Genomic DNA, 21,665 nt, shown 5'->3' on the forward strand with positions numbered 1-21,665 from the left:
TGGAAAGAAAGCCGACCCAAGTGAAAGTACTAATATATCCCATTTATCCCAAAATATTAAGCTCATAATCAAATACATTTGAATTTAACATGTTCATGTGTAAGGATTTCATCATCATCAACTGTAATGTTGGCTTTGTTTTACCATCTACAAACTTATTTGGAGATTAATTCCAAAATCCTAGGAGCAAAATATGTGATAATGACGTCGGCTCCCGCTCGTCGCATACAGCATAAAATTTCCATAAGCATGGTGTCCAGGTTGAACGCACCGGCTTTATCGCCATGGTAAAGCATTGCGTATTCTCCCGAAACCTGTGAAAGACACAAGCAGCCACAAGAGTGAAATGAAACGCGAGAAATGCCTGTACATTTTTGTGGCTTCTACCTGATAAATGAACATTGGGTGGTTGGGGTATTTGTCTTTGACCTGACGAACCAAGTCTAGGTAAGCCAATCCTGGCTTAACCATGAGAAAATCCGCTCCTTCAGAAACATCGCGCTCAGCAGCCCGCATAGCCAATCCTGTACTGCCAGACGGAAGCTGATAAGCTCTCCGATCGCCAAAAGCGGGTGCTGATTTGGCCGCGTCACGAAAAGGTCCGTAGAAACAAGAAGAAAATTTTACGGCATACGAAAGAACAGCTACTCTGCTGGCAAGGCCATTGTCATTCAGAATTCTTTTTATAGCTCCCACTCGACCATCCATCATGTCGGAAGGAGCCACAACTTGGGCACCTAATGATTCAGTTTATTAACATTTAAATCAGAAAATCGAGTTAATTCATTCATTTTTTTATTGCCAAATTTACCTGCTTTAGCATAGGCTAATGCCTGGTGGGCTAATCTTTTCACGCTTGCGGCATTATCAAGGGTTCCGTCTTCGCAAAGAATTCCACAATGTCCGTGAACTGTGTAAGCGCAAATGCAGACCTAACATAGTCAAAACAACAGATTAATCATCAAGGGTAATTCCAAGCTTTTAAATAGCAATGTAGGAGGGTTCAGAGTAAAACGTGTGAATTTGTAAAGTAGGCTGGAGGGAAAACACTGCAGTAAGTCTACCAGGGAATGTATCTGTAGTTTCTCTGCTATGTCACAAACATACTGTGCATGTATGCATACATACAGTCGAGTTGAGTTACTTGATATGGGCTAGCTTGCGATGAACTCCAAAGAAAACGATAAGATTAGTTAGAAGGGTTAACCGGAACTCACAGAAAAGGCCGAGAAAAAATGAAGGGGACAATTCTTTAAACTTAATAAATACATTTAGTTTGTAGTACGAAACGAAAATACAAACTCGACTTTCGTGCCTAGTTAGGGTTTTAATCACATCTACAAAAATTTATGTCGACTTACGTCACACGCAACGAGCAAATTTGGGAAGACATCTCGCAGCTTTTTTATGGCCAGAATGACTGGTGTTTCAGGATGATCAGCCGCCGAACCATCATTGTCTTTTGGCATGGCAAAAGGAACTCCGAATAGCAAAACGGAACTCAATCCCGCTGCAACGGCAGGTTTCAGGTGATTTTCAAGGCGATTCACTCCGTATCGATAAATTCCCGGCATACCACTGATTTCGTCTTCTGCTTCTGGGTCGTCGCTTTTGAATTGTTTGAATTAAATTATTTTTCAGTTTTTACTACATTGGCCGTAAAAGTATTATGTGTCAAACAATACTCACACTATGAATAAGGGATACATCAAATTGTTTGGATTTATTGTTGTGCCGTTGCTTTGCCATGCTCGAAGAGTAGGGTGAGAATATCCACTGTGTAGCTTGTGCGTCAACGGAACTTCAGCCATTCTTTAGCTAAACTTGGGGTGACTGTTGACCTGCTTCAACGTATAAGGACTGTACGCCCAGCTTTATATGCAGTTTACTTATCAACTCGTTTCTAGCATCTCCGATGTCTTACGATTTGTTGCTCACGTACGCGTGAATGTTTAGGGATGAAAACGAAAAACGCTGCCCAACTTTTTGTTAGATACAGCAAACGAAAAATCATTTTTTTCTTACTCGCTATTATTGTTTGAAGACGTCATTTCCCACCTCCAATGACTGTAAAAAAAAGCAGGTTCCTGTACAATTGTTGTGTTGCCTAAAAGGCTAAAACGCAAAACAACTAAATTTTTTTCCATGAAGTTCCGAGTTGTGGCATGTTCTTTCAAATAATGTTCAACATTCTGCAAAAGGAAATGTTTGCAGAAGTGGTCTTTTATGTGATACGCTTAACGTACGTGATAGGCTTCAGAAACTTGACTTTTTAAAATGGATGAAGCAGCTCCCTTAAAATTACAAGATAAACAATTAGAGTAATTTTTGAGTTTTCCCTACATCCAAGAATAGGGCTCGGCCCCGATCACATTCTAATCGGGGACACCGCTAAGCTTCCCCGATTAAAAGGAATCGGGGAAGTTCGGTGCGGGATTTCTGTTTTCGGTGCGGAACGGTGCTATAATCGGTGCTACACCGATCGCACCGCTTAAGTCATAGGGGGTTAGTCTTACCAGTGACCTTGAGTTCTGATAGGCCAACGAGAATCACGTGACTAGGGTTACATTTTGTTCTTGTTGGCCGCAGGGCAACTGCCAATTTAGATCACTATTTATTGATAATCGGGGAAGGCACCGATCACCGATATCACCATGTAATAGTTTCTAGAATGTGTGTTTGCCAGTAAACTAACTCTACTTAAGACGATACAACCATGCGCTTGTATACCAAAAGATTGAAGGTTAAGAAGGGAGGGGTTTACAATAACTTTTACTTTTATCATTAACTATTATCCGCAGGGAAGGTTGCATTCGTGACAACCTTCTTGCTGGGTGGGGCTGCTGTTGCTAGGAGGAGTTGCTGCGGTCTATTACATTCCTTCTCCCCTTCGGCAAGAAGAAATTGGTCCTCCAATTTTTCTCTTTGTCTTCTGATTTTCTTCTTCTCCTTACTTCTTTTCGGCATGTGGTGTGGCAATGGTTAGGCGAAAACTTGTTTTTACCCGTCACCTACTTTCTTTCCTTCACCGTTATTCTTGTTTGTTGGGCTATAGTATGAGAGCGAAGATTTTAGTTAATAAAATATTTACTAAATATGGATTCCAGAAGTAGTTCTAACAGACCAAGGTACTAGCTTTCTATCCAGTCTAATACAAGAGGTGTGTAAACTATTCAAAGTCAAACAAATAAGGACTACGGCCTATCATCCACAAACTGATGGATTAGTTGAGAGGTTCAATCGAACTCTCTGTGACATGTTAGCTTGTTATGTCTCAGACCAACCTGCTAACTGGGACAAATACCTTCCGTTCGTTACTTTTGCTTACAACACAGCAAAGCAAGCTTCAACTCAAGAAACACCATTCTTTCTATTCTTCGGACGAGAACCGATAATGCCCAACGATATCAAGATTAACAGAAGATACGAGACCTATGAAGATACTAGTATGGTGTATTCACAGCAATGGGAAAAAGCTCAAAAACTGGCAAGAGAACATCTCTTCAAATCCCAAGCAAGACAGAAAAAATACTACGACGTAACCACGAAAACTATTAAATACAACATAGGTGACTAATTATTACTGAAGGCGCCACCAGCAGCAGGAAAATTCATAAATCGATGGAACGGACCATTTCAAATTTCAAGAAGCTTCTCGGATATCAACTACGAGATTCGGCACACTGAAAACAAAAAACTTAAATCTATCGTACATACCAACCGTCTCAAACTTTACATACCAAGAAAGCAAGAAAGCAACTAAAACAAAGAAAATAACCGGATCGTTCTGGATCGGATCCTTCGATACAGTTTACTCCCAAGAAACAATACTAATCACCCCTTTGGAATGCTGGCGGATGGTCAACTATAAAAAATGTGGCGACAATAACATGCAAGCCGGACCGACGGGACTCAGTTTCACAGCCACCCCTACAGGAGAAGGTAAATGGTACGCCATCAAGGAATACCAAACACTCAACTGTATAGCGGAACAGATCACGCTACGTCAGGAGAAACCAGATAGTCCAATCGAAAGCCCTTTCGGATTACTAAACACCACCCAACAGGAAGGACAAATCATCCAAAATCAAAATACAGTCGTGTGGGGAGAAAGAACAACCAACAGTTCATACACTCAGACGTTACTAAAAGGACAAGGATACAATAGGATCAGACATCGTACCAACTTATTCTACAGATAGAATAAGACATCGTACCAATAGGATATAAAGTGGTTGGAATCCCCCTCACGTACTTGACGTTTCCTGCAGAAACAACAAAAATTTTGTATGAAATGTTCAAGAACACAATCGCAACATGCCTTAAAAATACCAACCTTGCCACACCCGTGTGTGAAGACTACAGAGAGTTATACAAATCCAGACCACAACGTTCTCTTCTTCAAGAAGTGCACTTTCTTTTCGACACCCAAGTCGAAGACGAATAACTTGGGATTCGCCTCTACAGTATTTCATACGCCTGGGGAACTCTAAGATTGGCACATAGAAGACCAAAAATAATCAAGACAGATGGAAAAATCGTACAAAAGGATACAACAATATACATTACTTACGAGTCCGGAAGCAGAAACCCTTTGACAACGTACAGTCAACTTTCAAAGGACGACCCTCTCCCATCAGGATCGAAATTTGAGTACATTGTCGACCAAACGATACGCGTACAAAATACTCATATCTGCATCACGGAGACAACACACGACTACGTATTTGCTGCAGCCTGTTCAGAGGAATCAACGAGATGGATTTTAGAAAAAGAGAACAGCTACCTAATTTCCCAAGAATCAGAAATGTGTCTTACCGTAGGGGTCGACGAAACCTTAAAATTGGAAAAGTGTGCTTTGGAAGGAGATACCAGGAAAAACCAGCAGTGGTTCTTTCAAACAATAAATACCAATCCGGATGTTATAGAAAATTTTCCCGAAGTAACATTGCAGGATATTCAAGAAGTCCGATTAGAACAACGAAGAGCAATTACAACCACAATCAACTCACCCATATTTGGCGGTATCTTGAAAGAAAATCACGGCAGTGGAAACATCATCTGGGACATGATCGCCTGGGGATTGTTGAAAAATGGACAATATGCAAACGGCGATTTTAAAATTATTAACTAAAATCAATATGTCTCGTTGGGACCTCCAAATGTAATAGTTTCTAGACTGTGTATTTGCCAGTAAACTAATTCTACTTAAGACGATACAACCATGCGCTTATATACCAAAAGATTGAAGGTTAAGAAGGGAGGGGTTTACAATAACTTTTACTTTTACCATTAACTATTATCCGCAGGGAAGGTTGCATTCGTGACAACCTTCTTGCTGGGTGGGGCTGCCGTTGCTAGGAGGAGTTGCTGCGGTCTATTACAACCGCACCGAGCACCGAAATTGCTTCCCGGATTAAGATTATCCCCGCACCGGATCGACTAAAAAGCTCCCCGATTGGCGCGGGGCCGAGCGCTATCCAAGAAATAGAAAAAGTCCTAAGAAGGCCGACCCTTTCCCGTAACTAGTGCCATCTGGAGTTGAGGGACAACAGTAAAAAAGTCTATTACCCCTCAAAAGTTGAGGGGTAATAGCCAAAAAGTCTATTTGCCCCTCAAAAATTGAGGGGCAATAGGTGCGACCCAAGAAATAATAGAAAATATGATTTTTCGCCGTTAGATGACGCTGACGCAAATTCTGCCAAACCAAAGGCGTCTGCTAGTCGTCATGTAAAAAGTTTGATAAAGGCTTTTCAAATTTTCATGTTAATTTTTTTATCTTCAAAAGCAACCGATTCACAAATCCGGATCATTAGACTACTATCTTGTCTGTGTTTCCATATATTATGGATCTAATTACTATTGTCAGACGTAGCCGTGATGAAGAGAGTCCCAGGAAACGCCAACGGCTGAACACCGAGAATTCTCCTTGGGAAAAGTACAAACCTTTAAATCCTGTTCTTGTTTTGTTATTGTTTTTCCCACTTTACTATTTATTCATTCATTTTTACCATGTTTTCAGTGAGACGGATATTGGTGTTACAGCGTGTGCTGTTTCTCCCCAGAATATTATAGCATTTGCATGTTATGGTAATCTAAAGCATAATATGTCAACACCAACTGACCAAAACATGACTGTTATTGTTTGTGACTCCAATACACCATGGGATACTCACATGTAGGTTTTAAAAGTAAAATAACTTGTGTTGAATATTAACCTATTGTTTTCCATGTTAGTGTGAAGAGCTGTGCGGCCCAAGTAACTGTTCTGGAATGGGACCAATCTGGGCATTATTTATTAATTGGTGACACAGCTGGAAATGCAGAAATTTGGACAACACTTACACATCTTCTAAATGAATGGACCAAAGTTGCCAACATTTCTCTTCCAGATGAACCAATTCAGGCTGGAACATTTTTCTTTAATGGGAAGAAGGTAAAACAAATATATTAATACTGATAAAGAATGTTAAAGTTCTGCAAAAGTTCTGCAAAAGTTTTCAAAAAACATAATGTCTTCTTTTTCTTTCTTTTTTTTTTTTTTTAGACAGTTTTCAATTGCCAAAATCGAGAAAGTGTATCTTACTTGGACAAGTATACTCAGATAGATATGAAACCCACTATCCGTGGGTTCGGAGGCCGTCCCTTACAAGGGTTTTTAGTTGTTGGAATGACGGGTCTCGTGCAGGCTTTCGTCATGGGCGGCACAAAGGGAAAAACCACCAACGTAGAAATTCTGGGTGGTATACGTTTGGCATATTCCTATGTGGATCTAGCCTGGACGAAAGGTAAAATGCAAGGGCAGGTGTCGTCTGGATTAATATTCATGGATCCCGTCTAAATTTCTAGATGGAGAAATATTAGCAATTGCTTGCACTGGTATCCCGTTGGATCCGATTGTCTATTGCAAGCTAACTATTCAGAAAGATGACGGAGTAGAGTTTAGCTGCCTTCTTGACGAATACCGCCTTCGTTCTGAAACGCTTACGGGACTTTTTCCGCTGCGGTCAACAGGTAACAACTGTAATAAATTTAAGGTGCCATGTTAATATTACAGTAAGATTTAACGTTTATTATTTCCTCTATATAGCCAGCGACATGCGCGTGTGGGGAATAAACTTTAGTTCACGTGAAGACCCATCAGGGATTTTCTTACTTGTGAATGGAATAGGTAGTGGTACACTGCAGTACTGGGAACTGTCAGAAGTGGAGCGAACAATCCATTCGCTATTCTCCACCTCGGCTGCCACAAGTCGCTATTTGCAGTGGCAGTGCATGTGCGTTTTCAATTGCAACAGCAGAATTAATTCGGTGTGTCCATCTCGCAATGTCTGGGTAAGCGGATCAGAGGCAGGTGCCCACTCACAGCACCATTTGGTCATCACTACGACGTGCGGAGAACTGTTGTGTTTACACCGCGACAGTATGAAACAAGTAAGATGAATCAAATATTACAAAAACCGAAATGTTGTAGGGACTCAAGCTTGCATTTCACGGGTTCTACTTCAGGTTGGACTCCTAAGCATTGCCGACAGATCAAAATGTGAAAATAAAACGGTCAGTTCGGTCTGTTTCACTGCCACTGGGAATGCCTTGGTCGCCTTCGACAATTCTGCAACAATGTTTATCTGTAAACTTTCACCTATAACCGATCCAGGTAATTTCTAAGAACCTTTTAACACTGTGCCGAAATGATCTACGATGAATCCTGTCCTCAGGTGGTCCGCTCACTATTCCTTACGCACTGATGTCGTTGGAGTATTGTTTAATCACTGGGATCGACTACTGGGACGTTCTTATTGGTTTACGGTCAACGATGTTGGATTCACTTTGCGAAAGATTAACAGACTGCTTTAACCAGCAATCGATCGGATTGCAACAATTGTTGCAATACAGATTACTCAATATTAAGTTGGCTATCTATAGGTAAAATAACTTAAAGCGTGTGAACCACAACAACCATCTAATTCGAGGAAAACATGTTAACCATAGATTGGGTCCAAGTTCGAGTTCGAAAGCAGGGTTGCAATATGGCATCATAATGCTGAATTCTGTTTATTCCGCATTGAAATCGCTGTTGCGACCACCACCTGAGCTGTTCAATCAAGACCGAGCGCCGGCAGATAGTCTTACTGGTAGGAACTTTTCAGATAATTAAGAATCAAAGAAAGCATTGATTCCAACCGTTATGCTTAAATCAGCTGTGCTGAGTTCCAAAATTCCGGAGGTCGGCACCGAAGTCGACAAGGTCTTGCTCCACTTGGAAGTTAAAGAATTCACCGTTGAACCGTCCACTCTCATAACTGTGCAGCATCTGATACAGTGGACCGTTACCTTTATTTTGAGATTATTGAATAATCTACCCGATTGGAGGGCAGCAACTACAACTCGGGGAACGATGGTATTTCTTATTTCCGCCTATGATTGCTAGCGAAAACTTGGTTCTTTAAATTCCTTTTATGGTTTTGCTATTTCAGTGCGACATGCTGCGCGATCCGAAACTCCTCAACATGTTTCGAGAATTATTGGTCATATTCCGCATTTGGGGTCTCATTCGTCACTCGTGTCTGCCCACGTTCAGCTATATGGAAAACGTTGACGTTATTGCCACACTTTTCCGTATTCTCACTCGACTTCTTCAAACCTCGGAACCAGACGAAAGCCTGTTAGGTAACATGACGGATGGCATAACTCTCATTTTTATGTTAGATGCTTGATGATAAGCCGTTTCTCAACTTCGATTGATCACCAACATTCATCGGCAATTTGAACGATTTATCCCAACCGCTATCCGTTCCGAAAAAAGTGGTGGATACCACATCCTTTTTCGATAAGAGCTAAATTTTAGTAGCAGAGAGAGAACTTGTAGCAAGTAGCAGTTGCCCCGCAGATCTGAAACATCGAATGGTCTGACGATAGTTAAAATCCCGAGGACGTAAAATGAATTTCATTCGCAGTTTATTCGTTGACACGAAGCCCATTTGGACCGTGGGATTTCCGACATTCACGTTGCTTTTCTTTTTACCTTACTGGTTTATTTTGTGTCCATTCGTGTGGCATCGAAGACATGAAAATGTTGCTAACAATCGTGCTTGGAATAGTCCTTGGCTTTATGGCTATTGGCTAGCTGCAACCGGAGTATGGGTGGCAGTGTTTTTGGTAGCTCTGTGTTGTTGGAAGCGAAATGACCAGCATTGCGAAGAGACTGAAATGGGGACCGGTACATACCTGTTGTCCTCTCAACACTACAAGAGTTCAGTGCCATTCTGCATCACTCCGTTACCAGTACAACCCAAGAAAGAGGAAAGAGAGGAAACATCCTTTAAAGGGAAAATCCGCGAAATGGACGTTTCCTTCGTTCAAGTACAGCCAATGCCATTCAGAACTATGCCTGCTTCACGGCCTTCAGAACTAGATTTTACGTGGGATCACGAAGACATTCAGTGGTTAATAGAAAGCAACGAAACTACGGATCCTACAAATCTTGGGAGTTTCGGTAGCACCATTTCGCTAGAATCTCTTACAGAGCGTGTAAGGATTGAAAGCATCCCAGATCAAAATATAGAACTTAAAAGCCCCTCATGTGATAGCCCTTTGTCTCCTGACAGCGAAAATGGAGACCACGACTATGCCTTTCTTGGGGTCGAACATCGTACAGACTATTATCAGCTAACGCCAACAGGATCTCCTCCTAGTCCTTCGTTTATGGAACCTTCGCCTGCGCTAGCCACCCAGTTCCCCTCTGAGATGGAAAATTTAATTACTGAAACTGAATTTCATGATGATACCAATGCAAAAAATGATTCCTAAAGAGTCCCTGTTCTCGTGTAGATATCGACTGAGTGATACGATCATGAATATTTCGTTTTCGACTATGTGCTTTTGAACTAATTATTGTATTGACATGTTGTATGTGTGCTTTATCCATTTCCTTTACCCAGATGAATGTTGCCAGCTTTCAAGCCAATTAATTATTCCTGACATTGAACTGTCGTTGCCAGCGCGTGGAATAGCAAGCCCTATGTTGTTTAACCAACTGCCATTACAGGTACGTTTTTAGATATTTTAAGTCTTCTGACTACTGATATCTTTATCGCATCCTTCTTTACATGTGTTGTTCACTGGTACAGTACGAATATGGCATCCATCCAGAAGAAACCAGTCTAGCCAAATATGACGGGGTCGAAGGCGAGGGTAAAGTCGACTCCATCCGCCATGTGTATCTTGGATCCAAACCACATAATGTCCGTTATTGTTCCCGCTGCAAAGGCATTAGCATCATCGTCAAAGGATTACGTGTTGGCAGATCGGCGGCGGCAAAGTCGTGGGATATGCGATGGCAAATGTCGTGCCCATGTCGCGGCATGTGGAGCCGCCAAGAAGTCCAGTAATTAATCATTGTGTATTCTCGTTTGCGATGCTGTCGGTTTCTGAATTTCGTATCAGATGTCATACACTTTCATGCACATACCGTAAGTTTTTTCATTTGCGATTAGTGGTCAAACTCGAAATCAGCAAATCTCTAAATCAAACAATTATTTGTTTCATGCTGTAATCATTTGTGTTTAGTTCAACTGCAGATATAAAAATGATTTGCGTAAGAATGCAAACTTGGATTTTTAGTGTGATACGGTTTTAAGATATCACTGGCGTAGGCATAACATAAAGTAACTTGCTTTTCTTAATAAACCAACGAGTAAACATGTACAATGTCTTTCACCATTAGGGAAACTTTCTTCGGCCAACAATAACTTATTACTTACCGGTGGAAGAGTTCGCGCCACCGTCACTAATTAATAAACGAGCAAGACACGGCTAAGTGTCAAAAACTGTAGAAATCTAGAGCACTTTTCGATGTATTTGAACAGTACATGGTTTCTTAGTTGGAGATCGGTCTTCGATACGTTGGCTTCAATTAGTTTCGAGTAATTTTTATAACTTCACTTACGCAACCTACAATGTTTGTCGACGTCAAATTCGAGCGCTCTCGAAGACGAATGAACGTTTGCCTACACATAGCATTTACGTTTTTAAATCAACAGTTAGAAAAGGCATAAAAAATTACGTTGACTTTCAACTGTTCGATAGAGGATGAGTTTGCACATAAGCAATATTCAACATACACGTCACAAATTTTCACAATGTGTTTCCTCATGTATTTGGCACATGGCTTACTCTTCCGGTAACCATATTGTATCGGAAGATCGGAAAATAAACAAATAGCTTATCGGGCTTTTTTAGCCAAAGATAACTACTACTGCGTAGGCTAATGAATCGGTACGGTGGAGTTGGTTGTTCCCTTTCATCAGTAAATACATAAAGACTCATTGGCCAGCTTTAAAACAACTAGCGGTCCGCCTGTTGCATGCACGAAGCGAATATGTGTTACTCGTCTAGGTTGAGCAACAATGTTTATCTGACCTTCTACAATGTGATCGATACAACCATACGGCGAAGAAGTCATCCGTTGCATAAATTTCCAAATTCATGCAAAGCATCATTCTTTGGCAAGTTTAGCGTAAACTAAAGGAAATTGATGAGATGTTTACAGTAATTAACGTTAAACTTAATCACGGTATGAATTCCGGGGTATTCTTGCAGTGCGAAAACACCGCATTAAAATCGGTTTCCAAATGTAAAATGAGATTTAGCCTACTATGTTATTATTTTCGCCAATAACTGATAACACAATTGATTACGTAGGTTCTCTCACACCGTGGGTGTGAAAAAACAACAACAAAACAAGCCTTCATTGCGTCTAGAGTGTGCGCCGTACAGTACCAGTTGTTCTTTCGTATAAATACGGAGCGCGTAAGAGAAATTTTCATTGAGTATCCAGTCTGCAAGCTGTTGGACGTTGAAAGCCTCAGTATTTGCCTGAGCTGACTTTTCTTCTCGTTCCTTGCAAGTATTTTTTCTGAATACGCAATTGGTATCCATAACTCACTTTATGCCTTTGTTCCCTTCCCGAAATCTTACCTTTATTTAGTTCACCGTCCCGCTAGCCGACGCCATAACTCTTGAGTCATGGCAAGGAACAAATCCGTGTTTTGGTTATTCTTCGCGGCGACATTAATGATGGCTGTCGTCTTAATCGACGCCCAAACCTTTTTCACGAACGGCCGTTATGGAAAACGGTCTGATCTCCGCACTCGAGGTAATCAAAATTTCTAGCACAGTTTTACATTGTCTTTCTTTTATGTTGTAATAAGCTTGATGAACCAAATTTGATACAATAACAAGCAATAAAAATTCATTTTGCAATATTTAATCTATTTTCAACGAACTGTTCTCTGGTTTCCCTTCTATTGCTAAATTCTCGTTAACGTAAAAAGCTTCTAACATTGTTATTAAAAATTTCAACAGTGGCTAGCCGTTCAACCGACGAAAGGTTTTTCGGAGGGCCGCGATTTGGTCGCTCTGGAAATGGTGGAATATCACTTGGCAACAGTGAACTTGATGCCCGCAATCCCGAAAGGTTTTTCATCGGAAGCCGTTACGGCAAACGGAGTGAACCGGAACGTAAGCAAGAAAGAGTTTTCTATGTAGTCTACTGCTGATAACAATAAATTAAGAACAAATCCACAACTAGATTATAAAAATTAAAACCTATGAACTATTAAAGGGAAAAAAAAATTGCTGTTGACGATGTAACGAAGGTATTTTGTCTTCGTAGAAATTGTTCCTTCACAGCAGGCGGATGAGCCTTTTTTCAATGGTCAAGACAAGGAGGCATTTCTTGAATGTACTCCAACAGGCATTGAGCAACTTTACCACTGTATGGAAAGGTAACGCACATACTTCAATTAATTTCTCGTTTAAACTTAAATTTGATTTTGGGTGAATTTGGTTATGATTTTCAGAAAAAATGGAAACATAAAAATTCAAGAGGCGGCGTGAAACGGTACCAACATTTCATGTTGTCTGCCAAGAAACTTAGCAAGACACTCTTTGACTTTTACCTTTATGACTCTAAAAAACACTAGATCATGCATTGTACTGTAATAATAAACGTTGTACAACATTGTCATATCAATTGCCATCCAATGGTTTTATCCCCATTAGATTCTTTACTGTTGATGGTCTGCATAAATGTGTTGTTCGGAAGCTACGGTCATAAAATGTGGACCATGGCCATAAAATAATTTTGCCTGTTATGGAACCTCTAACTGGAAATACCAGATAAAAAAACATTTGCGTATATATTACCGTTATCATCATGAAGAAGAAGGATAAAAGGCAATTTAACAAAAATAGTGTCGCCAAATGACGTGGTTCACGAGAAGACTTCTGATTTGGGATCTCCATTGCGTTGTTCACGCTCAGATGTTTTTCAAGCCGTCCGTAAGAAGTATTACGGTTTCTCGTTGTGTTTATGTCGAATTTTATCATGTTCTTGATATGCACTTTTACTTTTCGTCTAAAAACTTGGTATTCGTCATGTTGTGTTCTCAAAACAACTTCAAAACAGAAGCATGGCACAAGTGTAAGAAATGCAGTTATGCGCGGTTATGTATACCATCGAAAATTCCCTGCTCGTAAATTGCTCCTCATTCTGGGAGGAGATTTAACAGTACCCGCTAAAATCTACGTTTTACCGAGCAAAGGCTGGTGAAGGGACAGACTACTTGGTGTGTCTAAAACGAAAAATTCAATGCTGAACGGCCGCAAGAAAATAAGCAGCTATTTTAGCGACGTTGGAGGACAGCCTATTGCAAAACAGTTTTGCCGAATCATTATTCGAAATTATAATAAAGGTTTTGCGTTTAACTGACTAAAATCATTTGAAAAGAATTACATTCCAGGATATGTATGCTACATACTAACATATGTTACTATGTTACTATGTTAAATGTTACCTAGACATGTTACTGTCTAGGCTACAAAAGTTTACTACGAAAATAGGAAAGAATGCTGTGCTTCTACTGATGAGCACGTGCCAATCCATAATAATGTTACCTTGTCTATTGAGTTTATAGTATCTAGTTTCCTAGTTTAGCATTTTTTGCGAACAGGTCGAAAGCGTCTAAACCTGATTTCGTTTCCGCATCGAGTTTCGTGTTTTAGTCGAAAAATGTTTCTCGTTTTGCTTTCGCATTTTAGGCACATTTTTGTTTTGTTTGCTTGAAAATGGTGTTTTGTTTACTGCACCCTTAGCCTGTTCTTGGGTAAACCATGGATAAACACTATTTTGGTATCTGGTTTATCTTTATATAATCGATTGTCTTGTCACGTGTTCATGTTATCATAAACTTTATGCTAGAGAGTGCCTTCCCAAAGTTATGTATTGAAATCATTGGTTTGAAAGAGACTAAGCAGCAATTTATGCTGTTGGTACAGAAAGACTTGTCCCTCTGTAAAAACTGAGCTTTTATCACTTGCCACCATGTTTGTCCCAGTAGAAATAGGTAATGGTGTTTATTTTCAGTTACAAACAACTTCCTAGCTGTAGCTTATGTTAGAGTATTAGGAAACATCAATGGTTTGTAAGCTATAAATCAATTATTATACATTTGTAATTCCAGAAGCTGATCCTAAAATCCAGACATACCAAGATGTGTATGACAATTCAATTCCTGATGCCATCTCAGTTTCAGAATTCATTCTACAGAGAATTGTGTCTAATGAAAGGGTGGCTTGTGTAAGTAATTAACAAATAAATCACTAGAATAGGATTTGCAACAATTGACAAATACTTTACAGGTGAATGCTGAGACAAAACAATTTTTCACATACAACCAAATAAAAGAAAATTCCTATGCATTGGCAACTGGATTGCAAACAAAGTTCAATCTCAAACGAGGGGACAATGTGGCCATAATTCTTCCAAACTGCTTGGAATACCCTGTTGTTATTTTTGCTGTCATGTTAACAGGAGGGTGTGCGACGCTGATAAATCCTGCACAGACGATCAGTATACACCTTTACAGCAGTTAATGGACCTTAGGGTATGACTTTTATTGTATTATATAGGTGAATTGGAACATTCCTTTAGGTTAGCCAAACCAAAATTATGCATCGGGACGGAAGACTGTATAGTCAAATTTGAGGGAATTTATAAAGACCTTTCCAAGCGACCTCCGTTCGTATTACTCAATGCTCTCACTACTTCTCACAGCATAACTATCGAAAACCTCACAGCACTTGGTAAAAAACAAACCTTCCAACAGCCAACTATCGACACCCGTGAAGATGCCGCGCTTATTCTCTTTTCCAGCGGAACTACAGGTATTCCCAAAGGCGTCGTCTTGACGCATTTCAATTTGATTGCAGCCCGACGTCAAACCCAGTAGGCTTCTACGATTACGAAAAATTTCTGGAACAGATATTCATTAATACTTATCCATTTCTAGGGAACTTGCCAAAGCTGTCCGACGCAGAGATCCGTAAAAAGACTTTTAATGCTTATGGTAAAAGATAGATGTCTAGTCGTGTTTGATTTAGACAACCCAGTGGAACAATACCTGTTGCTGAATGTTTGGCAGCTGTTCTTCCCTTTTACCATACGTACGGTATCAGCGGTGTTTTTGATAACCTAATGGGAGGCTTACGGTTCGTTATCATACCCAATTTTTCGCTGCATCTTTTTCTTCAAGCAGTTCAAGATTACAAAGTAGGGTGCGCTTCCTGTTCGCTAGATACCATTTCCGCTACCTAATGAATCTATAAACGAAATCTAATTTGTAGATAACTGTAGTCTCGCTGGTGCCTGCAATTGCTGTTCAGCTCGCCAAGCAGCCTGTTGAGCATCTCTACGACCTAAGTTCGCTGCGAGTGATTAGGTCTGGAGCATCCGCATTGAGCGCAGACACCATAAACGATTTGAAACGAAAACTAAATTGCACGGTCTATCAAGGGTACGGAATGACAGAAGCCACTGTGCGTTCCCATGCCAACTTTAAAGGAGTCAATCGTGAAGGCAGTATCGGGGTGGTCATGCCGTTCTGCGAGTGCAAATTAAGTTTTGCATTTTTCCTCTTTAGATCTTAAAGGTGATGAATAAAGTTTATTTCAACTTGAACTAGTAGGTGATGGATCGGGATACGCACGAGACTCTAGGACCAAATCAAGAAGGAGAGATATGCGTAAGAGGTCCAATCGTTATGAAGGGATACGTTGGAGACGCAGAAGCCACTAGAGCCACAATAGACTCTCAAGGTTGGCTTCATACGGGCGATGTCGGTTATTACGATGAAGAAGGCTACTTTTTCATTACGGATCGTATGAAAGAGCTCATCAAGTACAAGGGATTGCAGGTGTCTCCAACTGAGCTTGAAAGAATACTTTTAACTCACCCGGATGTCGTAGACGTCGCTGTGGCTCCTATTGCAGATCCATCTGCTGGAGAAATACCTCGTGCTTACATTGTCAAAAGACAAGGTGGTGCCGTGACGAGCGATGAATTGGCACGCTTCCTTTCAGGTACTAAAATTTATTTTTTTCGTTTTAATCGTTGTAACTAATCACATTGTTTCCAAAAGATAAAGTAAGCGCGTATAAAAGACTGCGTGGCGGTGTAGTATTCATCGATGCCGTACCCAAGACTAGTACCGGAAAAATTGTCCGACGTGCTTTAACAGCTAAAACGATGAGCAAGCTGTAAGTAATATTTGGAATGAAAATCAATGTTCTAACTCGGAAAATTGTAGCAGAGAGTTCATAAATATTTTCTTGTACCAAGTCAAACTAATGTATAGTCGTTATTCTGACCTTTTCATACTTCCCTAAATTGAAGCTATTGCGTAATGCGGGCGTATCGGACTTTTTTTTGGGCAAAAACTAAATGCGTCGGCAAATTTATAAAGCCTTAACAAGATAGATTGTACCACTTTATTCATTTATTATTTTATTCATTTTTCTCCTGGCACACTGGGAGATGACAGATTACCCAACAATCAATTGTGGCAGCCAGATTTGCCGCAGCATCAACCAATTTACTTTTGTGGGTATAAGAGGGGAAAACAGAATCGTCACTGCCGGTCGGGCACTGTGATACAATGCACATCGAGTGAAGGTGAACAATACCCTGATAGGGATACGCCCAGGCTTGTCGCGCACGACTAGTCCATCTATTTAGACGAATCGCATCTGCGCTTTTTTCAATGAGTGTAGACGGCCGTTATGGACTAGTTAATCGCAGACGACTGTTTACTTGAGAAGTCGATAGTTATTGACTAGTTTCTCATGACCCAATAGATCCAGAAGTAATACATTCAATTTTGCAAAGCGACGATAAATCGCACTACATCTTTTAGTGAATAGGGAAATATGAAAACTTTTTGTAACGCTTTGCGGTACATAAGCATCAGTATAAACGCACTTTTTAGAAAGATCTAGCTGATGCGGCGGATCTTATTAATACTCGCGATCATACGCTAGACGTCTGACGGGGCAGACGACTACTAGTACTAGTACAGTATCCTGCACAAAAATCCGAACACCGATTTAATTTTTTAAAGCCACCTATTGGCGGGGTAGTGGGTTTTTTGTTTGTTTTTCTTTAAGGGGGAGGGTAGACGGGGTGATGGACACGACAGGGTAGGGTTGGGTAAGTCTAGACATTTTAAAAAGGTGCCTTAAGGTATTATGCTTTAAGGCAAGTTACAGGTCGGGACATTTTTGCAACCCCCAGGGTGGTGTGTTTTTTAAAACGACAGTTGGAAATTTAGGGCTTGGGCTTGGTAATGTTGCTGAAACAATTTAGCTTATCTTCCAGCTGCCTGTAAATGTTTACGTCGCTGTCAATGGCGTAGGTGTAGCGTTTCTGAATGTGATGCTGGAGATCGGCGTTCGATTCCAGATGAGGTGCTGAGTAAATATGGTTAACTTACGAGAAATTGTCGTTTATATATAAAACAAATTTTCATCGAGCAATTTGTGCTTTTTTTGTTTATTAAATAATTTAAAAAATAATAATCTCCTTCGTTCTAGAAAAATTAATATTTCCAGCAAATTCGAATGAAGAATATTATAACGATACCAAATATTTTGCAATTCCTTATTGGGAATCGAACTCTGATCTACGGCGTCGCAATCAGAGGCTATACACATATGCCATCGGTATCGAGATAATCGTGCACAGGCAGCTATCTAATTTATTTGGGTAAGGAGTATTACACAGCCTAAGTCCAACATTTCCAACTATCGTTTAAAAAAAACACACCACCCTGGGGGTTGCAAAAATGTCCCGACCTGTTACTTGCCTTAAAGCGTAATACCTTAAGGCATAAAAAAAATATCTAGACTTACCCAACCCTGCCCTATGTGTCCATCACCCCGTCTACCCTCCCTCTTAAAGAAAAACAAACAAAAAACCCTTTACCCCGCCAATAGGTGGCTTTAAAAAATTAAATCGGTGTTCGGATTTTTGTGCAGGATACTGTACAACACAGTTTTCACCCGTGAACGGATTCAGATCCAAGTATGTTTTTCCATGAAAACGGAAGAGGTTACGGAAGAGCTTAAGGCAATAAAACAGATTTGCAGTACAACAGTTTTACGTGCATTAATTAATATTTCAGTTTTGCATGATTAGCAACAAGAAATTTGAAGAACTGAATGACTGAGCTGATAATTACTGAAATACTGCCATTTAGTGTTATTTATTTAACATTGAATTAAAAATTATTAATAATCAATAATAGTTAAGTGTTTACGTTTATTTTTCAATGGAAAAAGACGAAATTTGAACTGGCGCCAAAAAATGATGGCCGCCGTCGTGCTCTTTCACGATTGGTTCATCCATATTTGCTGATTTCTAATCTAAAACTATGTTTAATGACGTTTTTATAAGTATCATCGTGTTCCTCGTGATAAGAGGATCACGAAAAGTACACTGTTTATTAGTTTAAGTGAAGCATATTATCCTAACGGTGTACGAAAAGTTGGGTTGTGTATCTACGTCACCCCCCTCCTCCCCCAAAGTTTGCAAAATTGAATAATTTATTGTATCCAAACGAAAGGTGCCATCATTATGAATTTTATGGCAATCGATAGCTCTTACCAAGAGCTTTCAATTTCCGTAAAAAAAAAATTAAATATTAACATGGAAAGAAATGCTATCATGATGAAAAAATTTCCGTTTTATCGGCTAGACCGAGTTATGCGTTACAGCGAAAAAACGGAAATTTTTTCGTCCTGATAGAATTTCGTTGATAGGCTTTCCATCCAACCAACTGGAATCAACATTTTACGTGCCATGACGGATACCGACACTGGTGGCAGCAAATACATCGTAGAGGTTTACTTTCAGTTTCAGTCACCGGCAAAGACACACAGCACGTCTAGAATTGTACTGACAGGTATATCTTTATAGCAAAAATATATTCCTTAAGGAGAGATTTAGAGATGAAAGTTGACCCGACGAAGTTGTCCGATTGTTACTGTAATCCAGCGAAAACGGGAAATGAAATTCGTTTTCCCTTATTGTATTGAATAGGGGTACCTTTGCCAAACCAGAAAGGACAACGAAGTATATAGAGAATATAGAAGTCTTCAGACAAAATTTCGCTCTGTGAAGTGACTGTATATTATAAATAATAATACATCCATCAAAGGATGCTTCAGTATTCGTTACAAATGTGATTGATAATATGTTGGGTGCTAATAGACAAAGCCCTGTATCCTGGATGGATAAAGTCCTGGCAATTGGCGTACCACGACTTGTCTTTTCGATGGAATTTACTCAGAAAGCAGGCGCGTAGATATTCTTCTACAAGGACGCCAACAGCATCCCATATTACAACTCTTGTACCTCTGTAAATTGAGAAACTTTTCATTAAAATCAAGAATCATTTGTGTATCGTTCTCAGTAACATAGAAACCAGGTTGCTGCTGCCTTAAAGTTTGCTTTTGATACGGCAATTTGCAACTGTAAGCATTTGTGTGGTTTTTTTTTGAGAAAAGAAAAAGATAAATTATTCTTACTTGAAGATACGACGAATCACGGAATTGTATTGAACAATCTTCTCTGGATTAATAACCCGAACTTTGCGATCAGCGCTGGGACCAGCGTATTCCATTGTAGGGTTCTGCAGCAGCCAAACAATCTTCTGTTGAGGATGAAGAGTCAAACTCCGATTGACAAAAGGCAACACATTTTCGACGAAAAGTGTCTCATATTCTTGTAAACCTTTGGTCACATTATTAGGAACTATGTGATGAGCTGTTATGCCTTTTTTTTAAATCATAAGAGAATGTTTACACACCGCTCATTTATACAAACGCAAGTACAAACAACAAGCGGCGTAATTTCGTGCATAGCGCTTACCCAGTAGAATGAAATCAGGAGCATGATTATGGTCACTAGTCGATGCCCATCGCTTGAAATCGGCAATTAAGTCTTCCTTGATGAGGTTACGCCAATAGAAAGACACAATCAAGTTATCCAGCACTTGGCTTGTCAAATTGCGGTCCTCATGGAAGGGGTATTGGGCAAAGACTGTCGATTGGCTCCCTATCTTTCTATCGTAGTCGGGAACCCACTGTTACAAATCGATAAAATCGAGTAATTAACAAACTGCACCAAAGGACAAAACACAATAAATTTACGCGCTGGAAGCTGATGAAGTGCTGACGAACTGTTGAATCACCAATAAACGCAATATGTATTGGACGTCTTTTTCTCTTCAAAGACAAAGAATCCAAACACCAAACAAAGTCTTCCATATCGTACTCTTGAACTAAACGTCGAGTCCGACCGGGATGACTTATTTGATTGCTGCTTTCTTTCGCATCCGTTTCCTCACCGCCATTTTCATAGACACCGTAACTACTCGTATTGTTTTGCAGCAGGTAAAACCGTCGGTTTAAGTAATTGTCGGTACTTCGACAACCGTCACCATCAACGATATCACTTTGTACGATTAAACTGATTGATACTAGTGTTCCAATCTTCAACTTAATCATGACCAGTATCACCAAAATAAAAAAACCTGTCAGCGCTGATGTCTTCACCGTCAACTGCATCGTAATGGAAAACAGCGAATTAAACTAAAATGAAAGACTTTATTTTTATTTGTATTTTATAATCTCTAAAATGGTAGGACAGCAATCACTGTGTAAACCAATTTAGACGAAACTGATCTCAACAGAAAGTTTGAGCCTTCTCTGTATGGCTGACGGAGGGACATTCCAAGGGGCAAGTTGGGTGATGTATAGTTTGCATTGAGAATGAAAGGGTTTGTAAGCATACTCCCCTTCAGAATTTAAATAACTGCCCTTAAGGCTATAGCGTAACCAAAGGCAGACTAGCTAACCGGTCAGTCAAAAAACGTCTTTTTATTTTTTATATTTTCTCCCAGTGTACTGGCTATTGATCTAGAATAATTAATATAATTAACATACGGTGACGAGTTGGGGGCCAGAACTACGTATTTTTGGACGGCCGCAATAGTACTATAGCTTGTTGATCACACGCACATACGATGATCATCACCTCCGGCCTAGCACGTTGCTATGATAGATTGCATATGCTGCTGGAGGGTAAGTACTCCATCAAGATATGAGACAACTGAGATTACTTTTCACATTGTAGTCCTGCAACTTGCACGATTGTACTTTAATCATCATTGTGCATGCTAAGATGGAAAAGGTGTCTCATGCAAAGCTGTATTGAATAAAAATTTTATTATTAAATATAATTTTGGACGATTAAACTACCTTAG

The 21,665-nt window shown here is 39.9% G+C and overlaps 6 protein-coding genes across 10 annotated transcripts; 4 read left to right on the plus strand and 2 right to left on the minus strand.

Annotated features, from left to right (window-relative positions):
• Positions 1 to 27: 27 nt before the first annotated feature.
• On the minus strand, positions 28 to 2,421 carry LOC116929730 (delta-aminolevulinic acid dehydratase). The gene is made up of 5 exons (XM_045177614.1): positions 1,690 to 2,421; positions 1,362 to 1,608; positions 812 to 932; positions 388 to 737; positions 28 to 314 (listed from the first exon to the last, which is right to left on the minus strand). Exons 1-5 carry the CDS (start codon positions 1,809 to 1,811, stop codon positions 156 to 158), a joined length of 999 nt encoding a protein of 332 aa, XP_045033549.1. The 5' UTR covers positions 1,812 to 2,421; the 3' UTR covers positions 28 to 155.
• Positions 2,422 to 5,691: 3,270 nt separating this feature from the next.
• LOC116929687 (mediator of RNA polymerase II transcription subunit 16) lies at positions 5,692 to 10,470 on the plus strand. The gene is made up of 13 exons (XM_032937004.2): positions 5,692 to 5,938; positions 6,023 to 6,178; positions 6,238 to 6,436; positions 6,548 to 6,788; positions 6,850 to 7,014; positions 7,091 to 7,434; positions 7,510 to 7,657; positions 7,719 to 7,926; positions 7,993 to 8,135; positions 8,202 to 8,401; positions 8,478 to 8,670; positions 9,942 to 10,048; positions 10,131 to 10,470. The coding sequence occupies exons 1-13, from the start codon at positions 5,847 to 5,849 to the stop codon at positions 10,389 to 10,391; spliced, it is 2,457 nt and encodes an 818-aa protein (XP_032792895.2). The 5' UTR covers positions 5,692 to 5,846; the 3' UTR covers positions 10,392 to 10,470.
• Positions 8,677 to 9,935, plus strand: LOC116929736. The gene has a single exon (XM_032937077.2). The coding sequence runs from the start codon at positions 8,941 to 8,943 to the stop codon at positions 9,808 to 9,810; it is 870 nt and encodes a 289-aa protein (XP_032792968.2). The 5' UTR covers positions 8,677 to 8,940; the 3' UTR covers positions 9,811 to 9,935.
• Positions 10,471 to 11,758: 1,288 nt separating the features above from the next.
• Positions 11,759 to 13,036, plus strand: LOC116929758. Of its 2 annotated transcripts, none has more exons than XM_032937102.2 (5): positions 11,759 to 11,904; positions 11,990 to 12,157; positions 12,367 to 12,522; positions 12,677 to 12,788; positions 12,864 to 13,036. In XM_032937102.2, exons 2-5 carry the CDS (start codon positions 12,028 to 12,030, stop codon positions 12,898 to 12,900), a joined length of 435 nt encoding a protein of 144 aa, XP_032792993.1. In that variant the 5' UTR covers positions 11,759 to 11,904; positions 11,990 to 12,027; the 3' UTR covers positions 12,901 to 13,036. The 2 variants fall into 2 exon arrangements, with proteins under 2 accessions (XP_032792993.1, XP_032792994.1); XM_032937103.2 differs by having other exon boundaries at positions 11,818 to 11,908.
• Positions 13,037 to 14,034: 998 nt separating this feature from the next.
• On the plus strand, positions 14,035 to 19,795 carry LOC116929701 (luciferin 4-monooxygenase). Of its 4 annotated transcripts, none has more exons than XM_045177598.1 (11): positions 14,047 to 14,194; positions 14,264 to 14,408; positions 14,526 to 14,641; positions 14,704 to 14,914; positions 14,974 to 15,289; positions 15,354 to 15,386; positions 15,445 to 15,613; positions 15,688 to 15,957; positions 16,029 to 16,422; positions 16,482 to 16,599; positions 19,159 to 19,795. In XM_045177598.1, exons 2-11 carry the CDS (start codon positions 14,387 to 14,389, stop codon positions 19,313 to 19,315), a joined length of 1,806 nt encoding a protein of 601 aa, XP_045033533.1. In that variant the 5' UTR covers positions 14,047 to 14,194; positions 14,264 to 14,386; the 3' UTR covers positions 19,316 to 19,795. The 4 variants fall into 4 exon arrangements, with proteins under 4 accessions (XP_032792918.2, XP_045033533.1, XP_032792916.2 ...); XM_032937025.2 differs by lacking the exon at positions 19,159 to 19,795 and adding an exon at positions 16,884 to 17,230; XM_032937027.2 differs by lacking the exons at positions 14,264 to 14,408; positions 19,159 to 19,795 and adding an exon at positions 16,884 to 17,230 and having other exon boundaries at positions 14,035 to 14,194.
• Positions 19,486 to 21,153, minus strand: LOC116929726. The gene is made up of 4 exons (XM_032937066.2): positions 20,551 to 21,153; positions 20,270 to 20,483; positions 19,927 to 20,173; positions 19,486 to 19,755 (listed from the first exon to the last, which is right to left on the minus strand). Exons 1-4 carry the CDS (start codon positions 20,965 to 20,967, stop codon positions 19,563 to 19,565), a joined length of 1,071 nt encoding a protein of 356 aa, XP_032792957.2. The 5' UTR covers positions 20,968 to 21,153; the 3' UTR covers positions 19,486 to 19,562.
• Positions 21,154 to 21,665: the final 512 nt, after the last annotated feature.

This window comes from Daphnia magna, linkage group LG8 (genome assembly GCF_020631705.1).
Source record: "Daphnia magna isolate NIES linkage group LG8, ASM2063170v1.1, whole genome shotgun sequence".
Lineage (NCBI taxonomy): Eukaryota > Metazoa > Arthropoda > Branchiopoda > Diplostraca > Daphniidae > Daphnia > Daphnia magna.